This window comes from Phascolarctos cinereus, unplaced genomic scaffold, assembly GCF_003287225.1.
Source record: "Phascolarctos cinereus isolate Bilbo 61053 unplaced genomic scaffold, phaCin_HiC Scaffold_5;HRSCAF=322, whole genome shotgun sequence".
NCBI lineage: Eukaryota > Metazoa > Chordata > Mammalia > Diprotodontia > Phascolarctidae > Phascolarctos > Phascolarctos cinereus.
In genome coordinates this window covers 374327329-374352888 of record NW_027555958.1, presented here as the reverse complement: position 1 = coordinate 374352888, position 25560 = coordinate 374327329, and the positions used below count along the sequence as shown (strand labels likewise).

Genomic DNA, 25560 nt, shown 5'->3' with positions numbered 1-25560 from the left:
GATTTTTGAGGAAAAAGCAGATTTTATCTATAGTGGCAAAAGAAAGAGAAAGCTTTTATAAAGTCTCAAAAGGTAAACTGAAATAAAACTAAAAATACTAAGCCCTATAGAATAATGCCTTTTGTATAAGCGTAGCATTTCATCTATGCTCAATAATAAATAAAGAAATCTGATAACATTTGAACTCACTAGGTTTGAGTTAAAGATGATGTCAAAGTTATTAAAGTGGTAATGTATTTCTATAGGCAGAATCAGTCAGAAGACACAGTATTCCTCAGAAATAATTCTAAAGCACAGCTATCTTTGTTTCACCCTAATAATTACTTTCAAAATCTGCTAGCAATAAATATATTTCATTTACATCTTCTTACTTTCTTATTCAGTAAATTACACATTTGCTTTTTCAAGCTTTCTGCATTTGTAAAAGGCTAACAAATATGCTATTAATTTGCTAGGTCTTATAGATCTTGCTTCTGTCAACCACTACAATTAAGTTTAACCACAGCATTTTTAAGTGCAACTAATTAATTTGCAACTCCTCCAAATTAAGGGGAATTTAAGAAAACAAACAGCAATGGAAAAATCTGTAGAGTCCTTATGAAGGACAATTCTAAAATAAATTTCTCAGATGGGATTACCATATTGCTTCTACAGCTACATAGGAATTAGTCCTCCAAGTTGTACAAGGGGCAAACATGGAATCTGTCACCAACATACCAATGATACCACTGTCAAATTTTCCAAAAGAAAACTCCTCATATCTATATCTCACAGGGTTGTTATGAGATTTAAATAATGAAATATATGTAAAAAGTGGCTTACACACATAAAAGTGCCATGTAAATATTTGGTATTATCACTAATATTATTGGCATTATCATTCTTATTCTTGGTTGCTAGGTCCATTTTGAAATATGAAATAGGCTTTGCTTTGAAGAAGTCCATGACTCTCTGCAGAATTTTAGTATCTAGTTACAAAGAATTGTCTTTTGTTTTGAAAATCTAAAACAACTTCACTAATTAATTCTTGTGCAGTGATTACAAAAGAAGGCAAATGGATAAAAATATTTTCCTTCAACAGCATACCACAAATAATGGGTACCAGGCTATTATGACACTGAGCTATTTATTTCATTGTTGTACCTCTTTCTTAAATTCACTTTTACCCAAAACTTCAAAATTGTACATTGTTCTTTCTGCCTTTGCATATTCACAGTTTACTATAATGATAACCTGAAAAAAAAGGCAATATTTATGACACCAGATGGTACCATTTGTTAGGGACAAGAGACGTGAACCTCAACATGACTATTATGGAAGTGTTTTGCATGACTACACATAAACAACCTGGATCGAATTGCTCGCCTTCTCAGTGAGGGTGGCTCAGGAGGGAGGAAAGAAGAGAATTTGGAACCCAAAGTTTTAAAAACAATGTTAAAAATTGTTTTTACACAGAATTGAGAAATACGATATACAGGCAATGGGATATAGAAATCTATTCTGCCCTACAGGAAAATAGAAGGGGAAGAGGATAAGAGAAAGGGGGGTGACAGAAGGGAGGGCAGATTAGGGGAAGGGGTGGGAGCAGGGGAGAGATGGGGCAAAAATTTGAAACTCAACATCTTGTGTAAGCAAATGTTGAAAACTAAAAATAAATAAAATAAAAGAGAATATTAAAAAAATAAAGAAAAAAGAAAAAAAAGTATATGAACCTGCCTTAAGAGTTCCTTAGATTTCTTAGCTACAAAACTATGAATTAATCTAGCCATTTGTAACTGCATTCAAAAAGATCATTAAACTGTGAACCCTTTGACCTAGAATAGAAATATAAATACTAGGCCTACACCTCCAAAGAGATCAAGAAAGAGGGAAAGAACTCACATTTACAAAAATGTTTATAACCGCTCTTTTTGTAGTGACAAACAACTGGGAACTAAGTGGGTCCCACTGGGTTGTGGATAAGTTAAAACAAACTATGGTATATGAATGTAGTGGAATAAAGAGTACTGCCCTGTAAGAAAAGATAAAGGAGTTTGATTCAGGAAGATATTTTAGACTTCAGAATGAAGTGAACAGAACACAGAGAACAATGTAAATAATAACAAAAAATACAACTAATACTTTAACAACTCAGACTAATATGACCAGCCATGATTCCAGAGGACTAGTAATTAAATGTTTAATGGTGAAGTCAAAGTGCAGAATGAGACATACGTCCTCAGACATGGCCAATGTGTGGATTTGTTTTCTTTCTTTAAATTCAGTGTGGAGTATTTAGGTTACCAAAATGGGGGGGAAGAGGTCAGCAAGTATTTTTTAAAATTCACATAAGAAACAGGAGCATCAATAATAGAAAACAAGAGCAGCTCTGAAAGTAACATGTTGGATTCATCACATACTTAAAAGAAAGCAAAATGTAATATGGATCTGTAGCTTCATGGACTCCTTCCTCCCAATAAAAAGACTTGTGAAGCATCAACGATTCTGGTGCAGCCTGAGGTCACCAGCATGGGGTGGTCTGACCATTGATCTCCTACTGGTTCCATTTGTGGCTGTGATCAACGAACTAAGCTGTGCACTTTGAGAGGGGCTCTTTCAGCCCCTCCTGTAGATCCTAGATTGGCACTTTGATTTGAGTTTGGAAGCCATCATCTTATGGAGTGAACTGCCTTTTTCTTTCTTTGAAAGCCAAAAATTTTGCCTGTGCCCTTTCCCCAACAAAACAAATTTGACCTGGCTCTTAAATACAAAGCAAATTTGCCAAGTCTGGCATTAACATTAATATACTGGAAAAAAGGAAAAAATACTGATTGTACAAGTCAATGCAAAAGAAAATATTCTGGATGGAATTGTAAAAAAATGATCCATTTTAAAAGACACTTTGACTCACCCTTATTTCTCCTTGTACCGACGATAAGCGATAAAGCTGATCATTGAAAACACGATAACTATTAAAAAAAATCCAAATATCATGAAATGTTGAAAAACAGTAAGCTCCTTAATTTAATGACAGAGAGCTGGCCACTGTGAACACATAGATAGGCACATATACTACACAAATTCATACTAGTTACTAGGTAATACATTATCCATCCAGTTTCAGTGTACAACATACTTTTTGCCTCTCAGGCATTCTAAAAATCAGTAAGAAGAGATTCCTAGGAGAATTTATAAGGCTACCAGAGAATACTGAAGGGAAACTCACTCAGTTCAACATTAGGGGGGAAATTACTTTGTAAAAGACTAAATGGTTGTAAGTACAAAGAGCCATTCTAAATCACTATGACAAAGTAAAATCGTGTGATTCCGTGTCAAAGATTTGTTTATTTCACTCTAGGTTGATGGTTTCCAAAGTGGAATGCATGCAATATGATCCTTGTCAGGTACAGGAAAAAAATGCATTTTTATCTAAAAATAAAGAACTTTATGGATTGACACTGGTACCATGTAGATCTGTATGTCATAATTATGCATCAAGAACACAAGGTGTCCTGAAGAACAAAAATTCCACCACTCAGTGGTGTGGTGTTTTCACCTGTTCATTCATTCACTTACTGTGATGCATATAGTTGAGATAATGCCCAATGAAGTGGATTTATAGAATATATTATCTAGCTTTAACCAAACAATCTTCACAAAATGGGCAAGAATTTTTAAAACGATTTCTGCAAAGAAACTGTGGATCATAGTTTCAACCAAGCATACTACTCTATGTGTGTGTCTCTCTCTAGCTCTCTCTCTCTCTCTCTCTCTCTCTCTGCTGGAATGATTCAAGCATAGTAGCCTTGGGTAACTCAAATTTAATAGAACCGCTAACAAGTTAAAAAAAGCCGATTTCAGGGGGGGTGCTTGGAGTAATTTTTTTTTAAAAGGGGGCAGAAGGCCAAATAACTTTGGGAACCTTTGCTATAAATTGAAGATAATAATGTGAGCACAGGCAAACAACAATAGCAGAGGTTACACTTCTACTCTTGCAACAAACTTCAACAGCCACACAGGCAAGCTAAAAAACAATCTAATAAAACGGGACAGCCAGTCGAAAAACTCAAATTAAAATTATTGGAAATATTAGTTTTCCTAAACCAAGTGTATGCTGAACTTCAAGATATTAGCTAGTGATAGTTATGAAACCATCACAATTTTTAAAAAATTCTTTTTAAACAGTATTTTAAGCCATCACAACTTGAAAAAGCATAAACCTAAGCTTCTATTTCCTTAAAACAATATGCGTCACAAGAATTCATTTATGGACTTAACCTGGAAAGAGAATTTTCTATCCTGTTTAAAAATCTTCCAGAAGCAGAATAGAATGCAAAACCTTTCAATTAGTTTGCAAGAATAACTGACCTCAAGGAAGATGTAAAGTTACCAAAGCAATGTCAACAAACTGGATAACTGGTGGATAAGACCAAAGAATAGCTTGATGTGGTAAACTAGTCAACATGCACTTCTTCCACCTGTATCTACATATCTGAGGCTCTAGACTTCTTTCTCCAGTCTTCTCATACAGCAAAAACATTCAGCCCTCAGCAGCCTTCTCATCCTAGCAGACCACTGGGGCACCTGCCTTTAATTGGTCAGTTTCTCCAAGAACTTCCATTTTAAGCAAAGTGCCCACACCTGTCAGGGTCACACCTTCATTCCACTCCTAACTTCTTTCTCCACCAAGCCCCCTCCTCCTGTTATCAGCTTCCTTTTCTGCACAATCTTCCCCTATTAGAATGTAACCTCTTCAAGGGCAAGACCACCTTTCTTTTTGCTTGTATTTGTATTCCAAGTGCTTAGCCAGAGGGCTTGGCACATAAGAAGTACTTAATAAATGACTGTTGATTTGACAACTTGACATACTTTTGTGTAGTATATAGTTTTCAGCTATGAAATCCATTAAAATCAAGTATTAAACTGAGCTCAGAGCCATACCTTTAAATCATTACTAACAATGTTCTCACTAAAGATGCTAATAATTTTAGAATGAGCAAAGGGTTTTTTTGCATTAATGACTTTTAAAATAAAATGTTTAAAATATTATTCCATTTTTTAATCTCATCCTTAATTTCCACTTTGTGTGTGGCTTATAATGTGTATAATATATTAATACAGCACTTAATCTATAAATAAACGTATATATTGAGGAATGCAAACTCAATACATTTTCACTGATACACAAAAGTAATCAAAAATGTTTGGAGACCATTAATCTACAAGACCAAATGATAACTGTGAACAGTAACAAAATAAAACAAATAATTCTGCTTTCTTCCCATTAAACCACATAGGCTTCACTTTAAAACAAGATTCTTAAGATTTTGTGCTACTTACCTATGGTAAGAACTATCACGATAATGATGCCAAAACCTAAGAAACATTAAAGTAATTCAGCATGAAATACTGTGCGTTTTTTCATCTCTATAGTGTATAAGGTAGAACACTAAAAATGGTTAAACAATTTATAAGTGGCTTTTAGAACTGTTCGTAAAGCCCCAAGTTCATTGAACTCACTGAACTTTTAATTAGCTTTGAAACTGTGATATAGAAAACTGAGAGCAGCAACCTAGTTTTATATTTTTGTGTGCATTACTAAGAGTAGGTGCTTAGTAAATGTTAATTACAATGATTGAAGCAGAAGAAAAATAAGTTAATGCTTCACTATGCTATTGCAGTATCCATTTCTATGATTTCCTGTAGTATCTGGTTTAGGCTTGGTTTTCATATTAATGAAAAATGTGTCCCAACTACAATTACGTTTAGGAACCTCAGAGGACGTGTCCATGAACATGTTTATTGGAGTTCACTTAAAAGAGTGTTAGCCGAACATCTAAAACCAGACAAGGTCCTTATCCTACAGATGAGCAATTCTAAAAAAGCTCACAAAATGTCAGAACACATGCACCGAGATTACATCTGGGAATCTAAACAATTACCTGTGAAAATTCAAGAAGAAATATTTATATACAATTCAACTTACACATTTGTACAAAAAGTACAAATGAGTAGTATGTGACTCAGGCCACCATGTACCATGTACCAAGGCTCAAATTTTACTGCTCCCCAAGAAGAAAGACCAGAATCAATTTTAAATGTGACATCTTTCTCCTTCACTAACAAAAATGAGGTATGAAGAATTTTTGTGTGAAGAATTTACATGAAGAATTATTAGGGCTTCAACCTAGATCTGGAATGAATGAAGCCAAAGAATGTGACAGAAGGAAAAATAAGTCCCTGAAAAACCAGGAACCATTAGTCAAAAATCACATTAACTTAGCTTGTGAACTTTCATATTACTTCTGCTTGCCTACTATTTCCAAAATATCATGAAGAGAACTCTATGTAGGACGTGCACATTAAGTTAAAAGACGAGGTAAGTATTAGAGGATCTGCTTAGATGATAGAAAAATTGTTTAAGGTTAAGAGTACCTAAAGGTCCAGGAAGCAACAAATCAGTTTCATTCCGGTCAAAGAAAAGTTCTAGGCTGATGGTGCAATCTCACTCATTAAAGTTTTTTAACCTGGGGTCTATAAACTTTTTTTTTAAAATTTTGTCAACTGTATTTTAATAACTAGCTTTCTTTGTAACTCTATATATTTTATTTAAACTAAAAGTATTTATCTAAGAACAGATTCATAGACTTCACTTGCCTACCACAGTCAATAGTATTTATTGAACATCTATTACGTGCCAGACACTGTTTGAAGCCACAAATCACCCTGACACAAAAAAGGTTAAGAAGTACTGCATCAGAAGCAGCACTTTACCAAGCAATAACCAGCAAGAACCACTACACAGAAGTGAGAACAGGAGAAGACTGAAAAAATATTCTAGCCTTTAACATTTTCCTCTTCATTACAGAGTAATTTGGGCCATAGCAAATAACTTTTCTGTCTGCATGATTATTATTACATGAGGAGTTATTGAACTTTGACCTTGTGGCTCTTTATTGGGAGGAAGCGAAGGCCCTGGAAAAGACAAAAAGGAAAGCAGATTCAGTCAACAATTGAGATGAGTAAAGTGATTCCTAACAATATTGTTTTACCTTTCATCTGCTAAAATGAAAACTCTTGCAAACTTTTCATCAGCTGTTAAAGTTTTGTTTTATCACTGAAATTTTATAAGTCAATTCTGACATTATATGCAGTGGAAAATGCTAGTAGCTTTCCCAATAAATATAGGAATAAAGTCTCTATAATTTGACACGGTTCCAGAAATACCAACAAGATATTAAAAGGCAAAGAGTTAACTAAACTATCCCTAGTTTCTGATGACATGATTTACTTAAGAAGCAATAAATAAACTCTAACAACTGATTACTTCAGTAAAGTATAAAGTTACAAATAAACTCACAGAAATTAATAGCATTTCCACATAGTGATAAGATCCAGAAGGGAAATGTAAAAGGAAAAAGTCTCATTTAAAAGAATTACAAAATACATAAAATACATAGGAGCCAATATTCCAAAGAATACTTAGTAACTGCATAGATACAATTATTCCTTTAAGGAATATTTTTAAAGAATTTAAATAATTGGATAAATACTGATCAATTCTCTGTGCATTTAAAACAATGGCTCAGTTACTCTTTTTTCTTTCTTCTTTTTTGGCAACATAATCACTCATACACCTCTCCCATCTAAATTCCCTCCAAGGTGGGGGGGGGGCCCAACTTATAGTAAAGCAAAACAGTGTTTTAATGTATGTCTTCATGTATAACTTGAGTCTATCATCTCTGTTGTTAGGAAGGGAGTAAGCAGACTTATTCTGGAGTCATAGCTGGTTGTCATATTGATCAGAGTTCTTAGGTCTTTCAAAATGTTTTTCTTTACAATGTGTATAAAACGTCCAGATTCTGCTCACTTGGCTCTGTATCAGCTCACATGAGTCTTCTCAGTTTTCTCTGAAAATGTCTCTTTTATCATTTATTAATGATAAATAATAATCATTTATTCCATTCAAAGTCCAGCCATCCCTCAACTGAACACTTTTAGTTTCTAGTTCTTTCCTATTTTCCTGACGTAGATGGGTATAATGAAAACTGACAACAAAAAGAAGGCAGCGTGCTCAACCCTTATTTGGTTTTCTATTTTCTTTGCAAAAGAAGATGGCCTTCACATTGGAAATGAGAAAACAACAATTACTACCAGGGAGTTAATACTCAAGTGAAAGAGCTAGAAAGAGTACCTAGATGACCTTACTGAATTCAAGTTACTTGACCCTTGAGTCCAGAAAGAACCGGCAGATATGTGATTGTTAGGTCACTGTCAGTGAAAATTGAAAGACCATGAGAAGACAAACCACAATATTGAAGAAGGATAAATGTTGTCCTGATTTTTCGCAAGAAGGAAGATAAGAGTCTGGGAACTATAGCTTGACACTGATTGCTGGGAAAATACTACAACAGATCATTATGAGACATCAAGGTGGCAGACAGTTAAAAAGGGAAGTTAATGATTACAAGGAGCCAGGCACAGCTTCATCAAGAACAGGTCATAATCAAACTAATGTCATTTCCCTTTTTGATAAGATCACTAAGCTAATACACTTGAGGGGAATGCTGCAAATATAGTTCACCATATTTTAACAAAACTTGAAAAGATCTCATACTATTTTTGTGGAGAAGATGGGAAAGACATGGGTTAAATAATACAGTCAGATGGATTCATAACTGTGTGGACCCAGACAGGACTTGTTATTGTTTCAATGTCAATATGGCGGGAGGTCTCCAGTGGCATACTCCAGACATCTGTGCTTTTTAACACTTTAATCAATGCCTTGGATGAAGGCAGAGATGGTATACTCAAAGCTGTAGATGACAGAAATCTGAGAGAGATCCTCATACAAAAAAAATGACAAGAAACAAAAGAATGCTGATAAGCTATAACATGGCTAAATCTAATAGGGTGAAATTCAAATAGGATAAATGCAAAATTCTGTTCTTAGATACAAAAAAAAATCCACTTCATAAGTATGAGATTGGTAGGACATAGATAGACAACAGTTATTCTGAAAAACATCTGACGCTTTCATTACAGTACAAGCTTAATGAATCAATAACATATTGAAACAGACAAAAAAAGCTGCACCAAGAAAAATAGGGCTTTTAGGATTTGATAGTTCCACTGTACTCTGACTTTCATTACACTATCTAGAATACTGGGCTCAATTCTGGGCACCACATTTTATGAAGGACATTGACAAGTCAGAGCTTCCAGGAGGGCAACCAGAATGGTGAAGGGCCTTGGGTTCAGGCCATATGAAAATTAGTTGAAGAACCTGGTGACAGTTAGCCAGAAAGAGAAGACTCAAGGATGATGTGTTATCTTTCACTGATACCTTGAAGGGCTGTCTTTGTAAGACAGATTAAACTTGTTATATTTTGGTCCCACTAGACAGCACAATAAGCAAAGAGCTCTAATTTGTAAAGAGGACAAGTTAGGCTTGCTGTCATACAAACTTCCTAACGATTAGAGCTGTCCAAAAGGGGAATGGCCTGACTAAAGAGGTGAATGGTTCTCCTTCTTGGAGGTCTTCAAGCAGAAGATGAACAAACAATGTTATAGTGGGCTTTCCTTTGGTATATGGGATGGATGAGAAGACTTCTGAGGTCCCTTCCAACTCCCAAAATCTATGACTATGTAAATGCTGAGATATTACAATGACTGAGTAGGTCCCAATGTAGAGACATGAGAAAGCACCTTCTTCTTCTGCTATGCAGTGGTGGGGACTAAAGTTGTAGAAAAATCAATGTGCTGGTTAGTGTTGCTGGACTGTTTTTTTCCCCCTTTTTAATTTATTTTTATGGAAGACTCTTCTCTGGAAGGGATGCATTGGAAAATGTGGGTGAGTGATATAAAGACAACAGATACCAAGATTTACTTTTCTAAAAAAAGGATCAGTCTATTGTGAGGTTCACTTAAGACAAGGGAATGGGGAACTTCCCTGGTCACCTCAGAACTGCTCTAACCTACTACAGAAGTTTGCTCATAGTAGGTATTTAATAAGTGTTTGTTGAATGAGGAATATACCAAACTACATGTATTCTGAAGAATGGGAAAAGCCCTGGGAGAGCAAGGCAGCTTTGTCATAAAAGATGATGGGTTCTAAGCATCATAAACAACTACAATTTGTATGAAAAATGCTAAATGAGGAATTACTGAACCTGGTTGACTTGAGACAGGTGGTTCTTGTTGCGAAGTATCAGTAGACCCTGGAAAACCCCCCCAAAGTAACGCAGATTTAATTAAAAACAACAACAACAACAAAAACCCTTTTTTAGAAACCACTGCTCTAGCTTCATCAGCATAATGTTAAAGTTTTTTACTTCTAAACTTCAGAAACAAAAACTCCAGTGTCTCTATGCCTAATGACCTTGGATTATTATTAAGCAATTACTATTCTTTTCTATTTAATAATTTGCAAACTCTACTTATTACTATGGAAACTTTACAAACATATATAAAGCACATGGGTGCTCAACTCCTATGAAAAACTAAACAAATCAAATTAAATACACAGTGGGTTATTTCTTAGGGTGAACTACATTAATAAACATTTATTTATAATGGACATGAAAGCATAAGATGAGTTGCCAATGAGTAAAAGTGACTGCCAATAAATAAAATTAATCCTTATAAAATGTAAGCTATTCTTTTATATTATATCCCAAAAAATTCATAGAATCTACATCCACAGCCTTTGGTATTACCACACCCATATCCTATATGGGAATCCTATACCAAAGATTATGGCAATTAAAGTATTTACCAGTATATAAGAATAATTCCTAGCTCAGATATTTTATAGCCCTTTCCTAGAGCTATAAAAAAAAAATTCAAGGCAAATTTTTTATCATTGTTGACAGGAGCTAACATTTATGTAAGCATTTTAAGGTCTACAAAATATTGAAATGTTATCACATTTGATCCTCAAAACAACACTCAAGTGCTGTAGTCAGAAGTACATTTCCCCTGGGACAGAGTCTAGAAGGCTTGATCAGAACTGTTGACAATGCACATCCTTTTGTATTTACTTCTAGAAAACGGTATTTATCCCACTTCATCATCAATTACCATATGCTTTCTACCCTAACTACAAATCAAAGCCCCCCAACATGGAAGAAATAAATCTGGAAGAGGTGAAAAATAATGGATATTTCCTCTTGAAACCTTGGGGCAGAGGGATAAATGAATGTTGGAAATGGGATAGTATTTATGGGAAGTATAAACACTACCTAAGCATTTTACTGAGTGGTTAATCCCTTAAAAAAAAAAGAATTTCAAAATCTTATATATTTACTTGATAAGATTTTGGAGGACCTTTGTACTTCAATGGGAATTTAAGCTGCATTACCTGTGTGATCATTCCTTCCTTGGGCCTAATTTTCCTCATCTATAAAATGAGGGGACTGAACTAAATGGCCTCCAAGGCCTCTTCCAGCTATGATTCTATGACTAATGAAATTTCTAGGTTGTCATCTACAGAGGTAGACTGTCATTCCTATTCATTGTCCCAGCAACAGTAAGGTAGGGGAAGGTTCTGAGTAAAATCAGGAGAGAGTGTCAGGTGAGTGCTAGGAATACTGCATGGGTCATATCAGAACAGTTTCCAAGCTCAGAGCACCTTCAACAGTTCAGAACACAACAAATGGACTGAACTCTGAAAAATGAAGAACTCTCTGACAAATTCCATAAAAGGCACTGCCACGTTACCTTACTGAAGATTAGTCAGCAAGGGTCATTAAATACCACCAGAAATAGACATAGGGGAGGAACTGAACCTTAGCCTTTTTGCCTTCCCTTTTCACTGCACATCTTACTTCATTTGTATCACCACTGAATTTTCAGTTCAGTGAAGATGGCAAATGAAAGATAACTCAAAGTATTGTAAGATTTTTTTTAACAATATATACTAAATGAGGAATTACTGTACCTGGACGACTTGGGTAAGGTGGTTCTTTATTGGGAGGTTCTAGAAATTCAAAGAGAAAGGCACATGTCAAAAAGTTTAAGAGCTACCTCTCTTATTAGTAAAGTTATGTTCTGCCTTTTCATTTCCTTAAATAAAAATTCCTGTAATTTTTCTTTATTGTCAGTCAGTCAACAACTCCTTATTAAGTGTGTGCTATGGGCCAGGCAGTGCATTAAGAGCTGGGGATACAAAGAAAGGCGGGAAAAAAAATATACATACATACATACATATATACACATATACATAAAACAAATTAGAGATAATCAACACAGAGAAGAAACTAGCATTTAGGAGAATAAAGGAAGTCCCGTAGATAGAATTTTGGCTCAGCCTTTATGGAAGCCAGGAAGGCCAAGAGATGGAGACAAGCCAGGTATGGGGGACAGTCAGAAAAATGTCTACAGCTGGGAGACGGAAGTGTCTTATGCAAGGAACAGCAAGGGGGTCAGTATCAATGGATCTCAGAGTATACAAGAAGAGGAGTGCATTTAAGAAAACTGAAAACAGAAGAGGCCCAGGTTATGAAAGGTCTTAAACATTAAACAGAGGATTTTATATTGGATCCGGGTTACATAAATTGGGGTGGGCATGGGGGGGGAGAGAGAGCACATTACACCTGCACTTTAAGAAGACAACCGACTGGAAGATGGACTGAATAAAGAGAGAGACCTGAGGCAGGGAGACTAACCAGGAGGCTACTACAAGTTCAGGCATAAGTTAATGAGGGTACTAGAGTAGTGGCAATGTCAGAAGAAAGACAGTGTCATACTCAAGAGATGTTGTGAAGATATAACAGACAGAACTTAGCTTTTATTGCCTCACATCCAGTATGTTGCCAAGCGAGGAGTCAAGAATGATACCTACATTGCAAGCCTGGTGAACTTGGTAGTGATGCCTTTGACAGTAACAGGAAAGTTAGGAAGAAAGGAGGTCTGGGGTGGAAAGATGAATGTAGTTTTGGGCATGTGGGGTTTAAAACATCTGTGAGATACCTATTTCAAAATGTGCAAGAGGCAGATGGAGATGAGAAACTGAAGGTCAGGAGAGGTTAAAGCTGGATAAGTGGATTTGGGAATCATATGAAAAGGAATAATTGAATTCATGAGAACTGATGAGATAACTAAATGAATTAGTAGAGAAAGAAAAGAAGAGGGGCCCAGCACAGAACCTTGAGAAACATCCACAGTTAGAGGGCATGACCTGGATTAAGGGACAGAAAAAGACACTGAGGAGTCACTGGACAGGAAGAAAACCAGGAGAGACTGGTGTCATGAAAACCTAGAGATAAGAAACTACCAAGGAGAAGAGGACAACCAACAGTGTAAAAGGCTGAAAGAGAAGTCAAGAAGGATGAGGACTGAGAAAAGATTATTAGATTTGGCAATTAAGAAATCACTGGAAACTTCAGAGAAAGCATTTTCAGTTGAGTGATGAGGTCAGAAGTTAAACTACAAAGAGTTAAGAAGAGAGTAAGAGGAAAGGAAGTGGCAACACCAATTCTTGATGGCCTTCTCAAGTAGTTTAACCACAAAAGGGAGGAGATATGGGATAATAGCTAGAAAGGATGAACAAATCAAATAAGGGATTTTGGAGGAAAGGGGAGATGTGAGAATGTTTGATGGCATCAGGGACACAACCAGTAGACAGGGTAAGATTAAAGATTAATGAGTGAGCTAGGATGACAGAAGGGTCAAGCCCCAAGAAGAGATGGAGTAGGATCACTTCTTCAGGTAGAGGGGCTAGTCTTGGCAAGGAAAAAAACCAAACCTTCATGTGACACAGGAGTGAAGGAGATAGCAGCAGAAGACATTTGAGTGATACAAGATGAAGAAGAAGGGATAAGAGGAACTCTTGGCAAATGGCCTCAATTTTTTTCAGTGACATAAGAGGCAAAGTTCTCAGCTTAGAGAGTGAGGTAAGGGAAAATAACTGAAGTTTGAGGAGGGATGAAAGGTCTGAAAAAGCTGCTGTGGTGAGTGGGATGGTGAATTGATTAGAGAGGTATAAAAAGAATGCCTTGCAGTACTGAGGGCCCAGTTGAGATAATATAATATAGATTTGTAGTGGACCCAGTTAGCATGGTTTTATGATTTTCTCCAGCTTCATTTAGGAGCACATGAGTAGGAGCAAAAGACAACAGATGGTAGGAGAAATCCAAGGCTGAGATTTGGCACAGAAAGACTAGAAAGGGAAAAAGAAGGCAAGGGCCTCAAGAGGATAGTATAACATGGCATTAGTTCATCAATAGGTCAAGCTGGGCACAGAGGGCAAGGGAAGACAACATATGGGTGATATCCTGGAAAAGAACTGAGAGGTGGAGGGACTGGAGGTCATGGTGTGAACAAAGAACAAGATTTGGGGCTGAAAAAGAAGGAGAGGTAGGATGACAGCTGACGGGAATCAGAGAAGGCATTCATGGACATGAAAATAGAACACTTACAAGCGGAGACAAGATCAAAGGTATGACTGTCTCTACGTACAGCTGAGGTAGGGTAGAGAATCAGATCATGGGAAAAGAGTAAGCTGAAGAAAATGGAGGTAAAGGTGGTTGAGGGAGTATGAATAAGTGTGCTGACATTCCCTAGTATGAGGGTAATAGCTGGGGAGTGGAAAGATGTGAGCCAGACGCTGAACTCAGTGAGGAAAGAAAAAGAATGTTCTAGAAGTTGGCAGAAAACAGTTACCCATCTTAATTAGGTAGTAGGTGTGGAGTGAATGAACTTCAAAGGAGGAGAGGTTACTAAGTGATGGTGGTAAATAAATCGATGGCATAGAAGAGGCCACAGGGAGCAAGGGGAATCTCAAATCCCCCAACCATGACCACTGACAAGGAGGGCTAGAGTGAAAGTACAACTAGTGCTAGAAAGGGTAGACAAGTTAGCTGTGTCACTAGAAGGGAGCCAGGTTTCAGAAAAATGAAAGAAGATGGAAGGAGTGGGCAAGGAAAAAGTTTAAGATGACAGCAAGTTTTGCCCCTATAGAGCTGCTAACATTGCAAAAACAAAAGTGCAAAGAGTGGGTAGATCTTGAATGGAACATTGATTTGGTGGACAGAATGACGGAGGTGAATATGAATAAGGGAGTAGGCAGTAGGGTACAGAAAATTGAGTTGATATGAGTGTTAGGGGCAAAGAGTCACTGGGATTGATAGAGATCTTGTCTGAAAGCCAAAAAAGTCTGGGTCAAAGTCTAAATTGTGTATGAAACACCTGCTTCCATGCACTAAATAAACACAAAATATATATACAAATGGAAATAGAAAGTCTTATTCTGGGGGGAATGAAAGTGAACACTAAAACTAGGAGAATGAACAAGTGTCCTCAAATAATAAGCAACAATTAAGGTGAGGTTTGAAAAATATTAACAGTTAAATCATATATATTGGCAGATATATTGGCAAATATGCACACCACAGCAAATGAATACAATGTGACAAACAATGACTGTTTTAGAGTCCCTAAGTATTATTACTCATGTTAGAAGTAGCAAAATGAAAGAAGTGAAAGACTGATTTTTGTACCTGCAAAACAAACTGGAAGTACAGGGCTCCAATTACTATCAACGTCACAGGTAATTGTGCCGTTACCTCGTAAGAAGAAATAACCATCTTCACATTTGAAAACAATTGTGTCCTTGTAAGTATGAAAGGATCCAAATCCTGTTAGCTGGACTGCATTGTCAACTTTTGGAGTTTCACATTTGACTTCTGAAAAAGAAAATTTAGAGAGTTTTTGAAGAGTTTGCTTTGAAGAAGCAGGAGTAGATCAGTAAAAGCAGAACTAGGAAACTATTCACAACAACAATAAAAAACATTAAAATAAATGACAAACATGATTAAAATCTAAAGTAAATGACATTTGATTCCAGATATATCATGTTCCAAAGAACTCAAGGTGTAGTTAAAAAGATCACAGGATTTGGACTAAGGGTACTTAGGATCAAACTGCTTCTCTCCTACTTAAGACCAGATCCCCAATGCGGGCTTAGACATACCACCTCCCCTCACTGGGGCTTAGTTTTCTCATCTATAAAATAAGGGTTTAGATTAAGTGATACTCATGGTTCATTTAAGCTCTTAAATTCCATAATGTAATAAATTCTCATTTCAAGAGCAAATGCAAACTTAAAATTTTTTTTTAAGTTTTCACTTCTGAATTCTTTCCCTCCCTCACCCATTGAGAAGGCAAGAAATACAAAAGCAATTATACAAATGAAGTCATATAAAACACACTTCCATATTAGCCACGTAGCAACAGAAAAAAAAAGCAAGAAAAATAAAGTGGAAGAATATATGCTTCTATCTACATTCAGCATTCATCAATTCTCTTTTTGGAAGTGGATAGCATCCTATATTATGAACCCTTTATATTGTGGAACATTGCATTGATCAGAGCAGTGAAGTCATTCACAGTTCATTCTTGTTACAATATGATTGTTATTACATAGAATTTCTACTCATTTCCTTTTGTGAGGGTTCATATAAACTTTCCCGGTTTTTTTCTGAAACCATCCTGCTTGTCATTTCTTATACCACAAAAGTATTCCAGCATAATCACATGCCACGACTTGTTCAGCCATTCCCTAACTGACGGGCATCCTTTTGATTTCCAATTCTTTGACAACACAAAAAGAGCTGCTATAAATATTTTTGTACATGCGGGTCCTTTTCTTTTCATCTCTTTGGAGTGCAGACCTAGTAGCAGTATTGCTGGGTCAAAGTATACGTACAGCTTGATAGCCCTTTCGATGTACTTCCAAATCATTCTCTAGCATGGGTGGACCAGTTCTTAACTCCACCAACAGTGTCCTTAGTGTCCCTATTTTTCCACATCTGCCCCAGCATGTCATTTTCCTATTCTGTTATGTTAGCCAATCTGAGGGGTTCACAGCATCTAAGAGTTGTTTTAATTTGCATGTCTCTAATCAGTAGTGATTTAGAGCATTTTTTCAAATAACTAGTAATAGCTTTGATTTCTTCTTTTGAAAGTTACCTGTTCTAAGTCTGCCTGACCTTTTATCAAGTGGACAATGGCTCTTATTTTTATAGATTTGGCTTAGTTCCCTATATAGCTGAAAAATCAAACAATTATCAAAGAAATCTGCTATAATTTTCTCCCCCAGTTTCCTGCTAGCCTTCTAATTTTGGCTGCACTGTTTTTGTTTGTGCAAAAAGCCTTTAAATTTAATGTAAATCAAGTTATCCATTTTACTTCATATGATCCTCTCCATCTCTTGTTTGGTCATAAACTCTTCCCTTACCCATGGATCCGAAAGTAATTTGCTTATCTCACTTTTTATGTCTAAATCATGAACCATTTTGAGCTTATCTTGGCATGTGGTGTGAGATATTAGTCTATGCCTAGTTTCTGCTGGACTGTTTTCCAATTTTCCCAGCAGTTTTTGGCAAATGGTGAGTTCTTGACCTAATAGCTTGGATCTTGGAGTTTATCAAATACCAGGTTACTGTGGCTATTTTACTAATGTAGATATGTCTATTTCTTATCCAGTACTCGGCTGTTTTAATGACTACTGATTTGTAGTATAATTTGAGATCTGGTGCTACTAGGCTGCCTTCCTTTACTTTTTTTCCCCCCCACTGATTCCCTCGATATTCTTCACCTGTTGTTCTTTCAGATGAATTTTGCTATTTTTTCTAGTGTATAAAATAATTCTTTGGTAGTTGATTACCATCTTATAGTTAAGTTTTCCTATTCATTTTTTTTTATCTCCCTCTGCTGTTAAGCTTCTGAGACTTAGTCCTATTGAATTAACTGTTCAGTAAATGTATACCAAGTTGAATTTAGTTCGGCTCATGAAATGTTTTTTTCATGCTGAGTTGATGGGTCAATGAAACCATTTATATAATCTATGATAAATCCCTCCCAATAATTAAAAGAATAAAATTTTGTAATGAAATCATTGAATTTTTTATAAAACCTTAAGTTTTTTACATATTTTAAGTGTCAAAACAAATGGTCTGTGAATTGGAAATACAAATCACTTTTGGAAAGATCTTAAATCAAAAGCAGTTTGTAAAAGGTAAAGATTTCTAGGGGGAACTGAGGAAAATCATCTTCAAAAGAAGCCACTCACCAGAAAGAGGAAAAATTTGATAGATTTTTCTTTAAAACAAAGAAAAAATAATAAAGGTCAAATGAAAATAAACTTTCTGGATAGAAGCACATGGGTCATGAAGGGGTTTTCATATAAAATGTAGGAATATCCTGCATTGGCTGTACTCATCTTTCAAATTCCCCAATTACCCTGATCCAACTATTGATATATCATACTAGAGGAAACATTACACCTAGCCTGACATCCAATCAATCCTTAACCTAGTCTGCTTGCTCCCATCTTGCTCCTAAACTCTCACAATAAATCTCATGCAAGTTTGGGAATGGAGGGAACAGAGTTATGGTTCAGGTTACAGTGGAGCTCAAGACTGCTAATTTTCTGCCTGTATGTATGGTGGAGAAAGTGTTTTAAATAAATTTATTATCTTCAGCACAGATTTTAAAAAAAAATTATGAAGTCCAAATTTTCTCCTTCCATCATACCCCTCCCCACTCATTGACAAGGCAAGAAATATGATATCAATTACACATGTGAAATTATACAAAACACATTTCCATACCAGCCATGTTGCAAAAAAAAAAAAGAAAAAAAATTTACGCTTCAATCTACTCTGAAGGTCCCTTCCAAGTCCTTCAGAATGGTCTTAGATTATTGTATTCATCAGAATAGCTAAGTCATTCACTGTTGGTTACTGTACAATATTGCTACTACTGCATACAATGGTTTCCTGGTTCTGCTCACTTCATTCTGTATCAGTTCATTTACATTACATCACAATAGTATTCCATAACAATCACATAACTTGTTCAGCCATTCCAATAGATGGGCATCCTTTCAATTTCTAATTCTTTGTCACCACAAAAAGAGCCGCTATAAATATTTTTGTACATATATGTCCTTTTCCTTTTTCTTTGAAGCCTTTGGGATAGAGTCATGGTATTATTGGGTCAAAGAGTATGCAGTTTTTTGGGGAGGCGTTTTGGTGAGGTAATTGGGGTTAAACGACTTTCCCAGAGTCACACAACTAGTGTGCATTATGTGTCTGAGGCTGGATTTAAATTCAGGTCCTCCTGACTCCAGGGCTGGTGCTCAATCCACTGTGCTATCTAGCTGCCACTGGTATGCACTGTTTTACAGCCCTTAGGTCACAGTTCCAAACTGCTTTCCAGAATTAGACTAGTTCACAACTCCATGGTGGGGAAATAATTTAAAGGTTTTTTTTTTTTATTATTTGAAAACACCTGTTAATGTCATTATGTTTTTTTAAAAAAAGAAGGGGGAGGGGGCATCTGGTTAGGAAGTGGTAGATACAAAACTAGTTTGTTAAGTACTGCCTGAAACTAAATTATCACCAAGTTTACACTTGTAAAAACCTACAAGGGTTTTTGATGTTATGCTTTTCTAAAGATCCAGAGTTGTGGGTAAGTCTTAGATAGGGTATGACTTCAGTGTAAGGACTCAAGGAAGGTTAGTAAAGAGCTATTTAAGCTGTGTGGAAATAAAACCAAAGTCAAATCAAAACTAGGCCTTATAACAATCAATCAATATAATATCAATATAACAGTCAATCAATCAATCAATAAATGAGGGAATGAATGAAGAGAGACCCAAAGGCACAATGTATCTTTTTTCTTAAAAATTTTATATTATTATTAGCTATTAAATTAAAATTCTTATATCATCAACTATTACATTTATATATAACATCATTAACTTAGAACTTGTTAATACTATTATTTAATTTTGGTTTTTTTTAAAGTAGTTATATTTAAGGTAATTTTTAAAATGTTTGTAGAAAAAAGATGTTCCTTTCTCAAACTTAGCCAGGCCTATGGCTTAAACCTGTTAGCATGGTCTAAGTGACTAAGGCACTTACCATCACAGAGTAACATGTATCCTAACACCACCTCTGGTTCTTTGGGTGATGAATAAACTTCTTTAAAGCTGAATCAGTAAACTTCACTCAATAGACAAGCAAGCAACACAAATATAAACCTACCATGTAGGAACAGTAAGTGAAAATTTTCATTCTATGTGTAGTGATGATATTCTCACAATTAGTAGTGAATTTTTATGTGAAAATATTGGTACAGATTTTGTTTTTCTTCAGTAGAATTCTAATCAAATACCTTGAATATCTATACAATCATGGTAGAGACCCCAAAAAGCACACACCATACAAATCATTTCCAGCCCTAGGAATAGGTAACAACATTTCCAGAAACAAAATTGGTTTTTAGTCTACACCTGCCACACTGAGTTAAGTTAAAGGCAGTTTTTAAAAGAAGCATGAGACAGGCATTGTCTCTACTCACACACTGCTAAACCCCATTATAAGTATTTTCTAAGTAGTCTTTTACTATTTATAGATCAAGAAGGAAAAAACTGTAAAGAAATCCATTACCTTTACATTTAGGAGGCAACTTATTCCATTCTCCATCTTTATCACAAAAAATGGTGGGATTTCCAATAAGCCAAACATGATATCCATCTCTTGAATGGCAGTGGTAAGTCACTGACTCACCATAGGTAAAGAACACCCTGTGGCTATCACTGTGCTTCCCATTTTCGATGCGTGGAGGTCGTTCACAAGTATTAACTTATAGGGAAAAAAATTAAAAGTAAGAATTTTCTTTTATTCACTTGCTGAACCAAAAACATTATATTGAAGGGCACAGAAAATCTTAACCATTTAGCTGAAACTCAACCTAAGGTTGCACTGGCCCAATTACTGGATTAGGTGAAAGAGGTGAAGGGGTAGGCTGAGAGAAAGAGAAGGCCAAGAGCAGCACCTGCCTACAGCCTCCCCAGGGTATCAAGCCAGTTTTATCATAATTACTGCAACCTGCTTGGCAGGAGGAGATAGACAGTGCTTGTTCTTCATGCCCTGGAAACAGCCTGTTCCAGGGCTCCTAGGTGGGACCATTATGAGCACCATCCTAGGGGAAGCTTTTTTTCCTGGGTAAGTAAAAGATGAGTTTTGCTTTGGAAAAAGGATCCAGCCAACAGAAGAGAATGTGAGAGAGAAGAGCTGGACTCATGCTTGTTAGGCATTAGGACACTTATTTACCTATAGCTATGTACAGTGAATGTACTTTCCAAGAAAGAGAAAACTAAAGAGGCTTTCAGTGAAATCAGAAGAGGGTGAAGGAGGTGAAGTGAGTCTTTGAAGAGTGTGGCTCCAGAAGCAGAGGAAGAGAAGGAGCTGTGAAGCTTCCCTATTATAGTTGTGGGTACCACCACCCTCCCAATTACCCAGGTTAGCAACCCTGGAATTTATCTTTAACCTATCCTTCTCCCAAACCCTTTCTCTCATATCCAATGACTTTCCAAGTCTTGCCAATTCTACCTCCACTCCTCTAACATCCATTCTCTTCTGCACTCATATGGCCAATAATCTAGGTTAGCCCCTCATTACCTTTTACTGGCTGTCCAACTTCAGTATGCTTTTGTATAGTCTGCCCTTTGTGCATGAACTCCCTTCCTCAGCTCTCACTCATCACTCCTCCCCACCCTCATACATCCACACCTCAAAGATTCCTTCTATTCCTTTAAGGTTCAGCTCAGGTGCTATCTCCTCTGGCAATCCTTTCCTCATCCCAAAGTTGTTAGTTTGCCCTCTCTTTCCTCAAATGATCTTATATTTACTTTTCTGGGTTCATGTGTTATCAAGCATACAATGTAAAATCCTAGACCAAAGTTCTGTCTTGATTTCAGTGCTTCTGACTTTGCACATAATAGGTATTTAATAAATATCTGCTGCTCTAAAAACAGGAATAAACTGAAGGGAACAAAACCTGACTAGAATTCTTATCTCCTAATTCAAAAAGATGTTTCTAAGTTTTCCGCCCCCATTTCACTATGTCAAAAAAGCCTGAAATTTCACCAATTAAGAGATTTAATGTAGTTAAGTACACTACTTCTTTTTAGAACACAACTCTCTCCAGAGGGCTTAACAAACAATCAGCATCTTGCCCCAATCCCATCTCTCTTCTCTGTGAAATTCCCCATTTCTGTTGAGGACACACCACTGTGTTTCCAACCAACCAAGTTTGCAGCTTGTCATCCCAAACTCTTTACACTAACTCATCCCCTGTATCCAATTACTTAATTCTACTTTCATCCCTTTCTCTCCACCCATACCACTGTAATCCAAATACCACCTCTTACCTGGACTATTGTTACAACCTTCTGAGAGAAATGATTAGTAATAACCAGTTAAGGGGGAGATGGAGGCTTTTTTCCAGTTGTTTGAAGCTGAGTCTTTAAAGGTCATTGCTGACTCCGGACAAAAACTTACCCCACCTAGACCATCTTATCTAGGTTTGGGTGGGGATAAATTCCTAGATTAAATTGCCCAAGGCTAGGGGTGATTTGGAAGTAAATGGATCAAAATCATGTGCCCTAGCCTTCATTAGAACAGGTCCACCTCTCATTTTAATTCTCTCATTAATTGTTAACGAATCAGAGTTGATTTCCACCCTAAGGAACACCACTCTCCCAAGGGCACGTAAGTGTTAAGTTCAGTTCATTCCATGATTCGTCTTTGGCCTGAGAGACAGCCAAATGACCATCCTTTTATTAATAATATGCTAGCATTCTTAATAAAATGATTAATTACCTGGAAATTGTCTCTTGAACTTTGTATATATCACACTTCTATTTGATCACCTTGCATCCAGAGCTGCCAAAATAATCTTCCTAAACCACAGTCTGGTCAGGTAACTGCCTTGTGAAAGAAGCCTCAATAGCTCCTTATTATCTTTAGGATCAAGATAATACCAACTCTTTAGCTTTACACTTTCACAGTCTGTCTCCAGACTACATTTTCAGACTTATTTCAAATTACTCACGTCCAGGTTTCAGCTGAACTCAGAATTGCATTTCTTACCTTTCCACTTTTTGTGTAGGCTTCCCCTTGTGCCTGGAATGCCCACCTTCCTCACTTCCAAAAATCTTTAGACTTCCTCCCAGGTCAAACTCAGGTGCTATCCTCCCACTCTCACCACAGAAAGCTTTTCCTGATTCCCCTAGTTGTTAATACCCTCTCACTCTTCAGCTCAACTTATTGGTTACTTAATGTTATATCCCATCTTCCTCTTAAATGCTGCCCCAAGCAAAGGCCTCAGAGGACAGAACAGTTCTTTATCTTTATATCCCTGGTGCTTAGCACAGTGTGTTCTACAGGCTGGCATTTAATAAATATCTGCATTATTGAACGGAAGCATTCAGTGTGAACTAGTTCCAACTGTTGTGTTCCTAGCTGAGATGGCAACATGAAAGGAACAGGATAATGGATTGCAGAAAAGGCAAGGAAGAGCAAGTATATAATTTCAGAGTAGGGAGTATTTTGGAAGGTGGGCCTGGATACAGAGTGTCAGAGTCTTTGGGCAGCATGAAGGGCACTAGGGGATAGAAAGATGTAAAAGGAAAAGAGGCCCATTTCTAAATTTTGCTATGGGTTTGGTCTTTTCCCCAAGAAATGATACTCTCTTTTCTCTAAACTTTTAAGACATAGAATTCAGGCTGGTATCATTAGCATAAGTCAGTTACATCATGAGTAAATGTGTTTTGGTACGCTAACCTAGGACATTGTTATAGTTCACAAATGAATGTTAGAAAGATAACCAATTACAGTAATGGTGGTTACTGCACTACCATGCTAGGTCAAGACCATTTGAAGATGAATAACATTTTAATACGAATTTCAATCTACATTTTGAATAACATTAAAAGATAAACACCACACAGTTTACAAATATACATCCAAAAAATTCTTTAAATGTATAAAGCCATTATTTACTTACTTTTGCAAAATGGATCGGCACCAGTCCACACAACTCTCTGTCCATGAAGCTCACAGTTTCTATTAACATTACCTATTAAAGTGTAGCTGGAAACAAGAGGAAATGTTATAGGACAATAAGACTTCTGGGATAAGCCAGGAGATTGGTACATTACCCTTCATCTTGCTAAACTACAGTTACACCAAAGCTTTGATAAAGATTTAAGAAATACATCAGGGGGCAGCTGGGCTGCGCAGTGGATAGAGCACCGGCCCTGAAGTGAGGACCTGAGTTCAAATCCGAACTTAGACACATAACAATTACTAGCTGTGTGACCCTGGGCAAGTCATTTAACCCCATTGCCTAGCCAAAAAAAAAAAAAGAAATATATCAGAAAAGTAACAATTGAAACTCCTACAACTTAACCAAATAAAGACACCTATAGTGTCTGGATACCTAACCTTTAAAAAAGCGAAGAGTAAACATGCTTAACATGAATTTGACCTTGCTAAATAGTTTTTTCTCAATGTCACCTGACCTTATTTTAAAAATGCCTTGCTATTATATTGTTTATCCCAACTTGAATACCTTTACTCATCATATCTACTACCTACCTAATTTTCCACATCATTCCAGGGCTAGTCATTTATGAAATCTTTCCTTGCCATCTCAAACAAGAGTAATCTCTAGAAATTCTAGTGCCTATTTGCATATGGTTATTTCATGTATTACTATCATACCAATCTTATTCAAATAATGAATTATTTTATATGCCTATAACTTATATCTCCAAATAGACTGTCAGTTACTTGAGGGCAGGGACCACATTTTATATGTCTGAATATACACTACCGAATATATTTATTTAGTAGCTACTATGTGCAAAGTATCTGTTAATTCAGTTAGATTAGATAAACAGTATCTAGAGGAAGGATAGTTAATGAAAATACCTTTACAGGGTTATCTATTTCCATATTGCCATTAATTTCCCCATATTACTAATATAGAGAAACTATTTAAGTTCCATGAAGACTCCAATTTCATCTTTGTATCTCCAATACATACATAGTTGGCATTTAATAAATATTTGTTGAATAAAATGTATTATACTTTATTACAATTACAATTAATTGTACTATGCTTTCTTGCAGTAAGTACTGAATTCTTTCCAACATTCGCTTCTCCAAAGAGAAAACAAACAGTTCTTGAATATTTAACATTGGTAGGATCACAGCACCATTACCTTGCAGCAATCTAATATTCTGGTAGATCATAATCAAGCAAATGATGACCATTCAGGCTATATGGCACTGACAGAACTCCCTGCTCATGGCTTATTATGGGCATTTCCAGAACAGAAAGGAGGCAGGTAAGCACCATTAAAGTCTTACCCTAACAGCCTCCTTCAGAAATGTGAAGACTGTATTTTCTAAAAAAGTAGCAAATTCCTTTGTAAACACCTTCAGGAATGCCTCCTGGGCTGAAGCTCAAGTTAAACAAGACTAATGATTGCTCCCTTCCACAGGCTCACTTGGTTGTCTCTGACAAAAATCATCAGTGACCATTATCAAACTAGATATTTGCAATATGTTTATAATTATAATTAGTTATGACACTCAATAGCATAGAAGGATAGGGACTGGACCTCTCAGATGAAGTACCTCTCTCATCCAGTATAACAAACTATATCCCATCCTAACAGATGGGGGATATATGTGTATATATATATACACACACACA

The 25560-nt window shown here is 36.3% G+C and overlaps 1 protein-coding gene across 1 annotated transcript in view; it reads right to left on the bottom strand.

The window, feature by feature from the left end:
• The window catches only part of LOC110203608 (membrane cofactor protein-like), a 237841-nt gene that overhangs the window by 182350 nt on the left and 29931 nt on the right, over positions 1-25560 (bottom strand). The window contains 4 exon segments of the mRNA XM_078156349.1: positions 11921-11959; positions 15480-15665; positions 20439-20633; positions 23842-23927. Of these exon segments, the coding sequence (XP_078012475.1) occupies positions 11921-11959; positions 15480-15665; positions 20439-20633; positions 23842-23927 (506 nt within the window).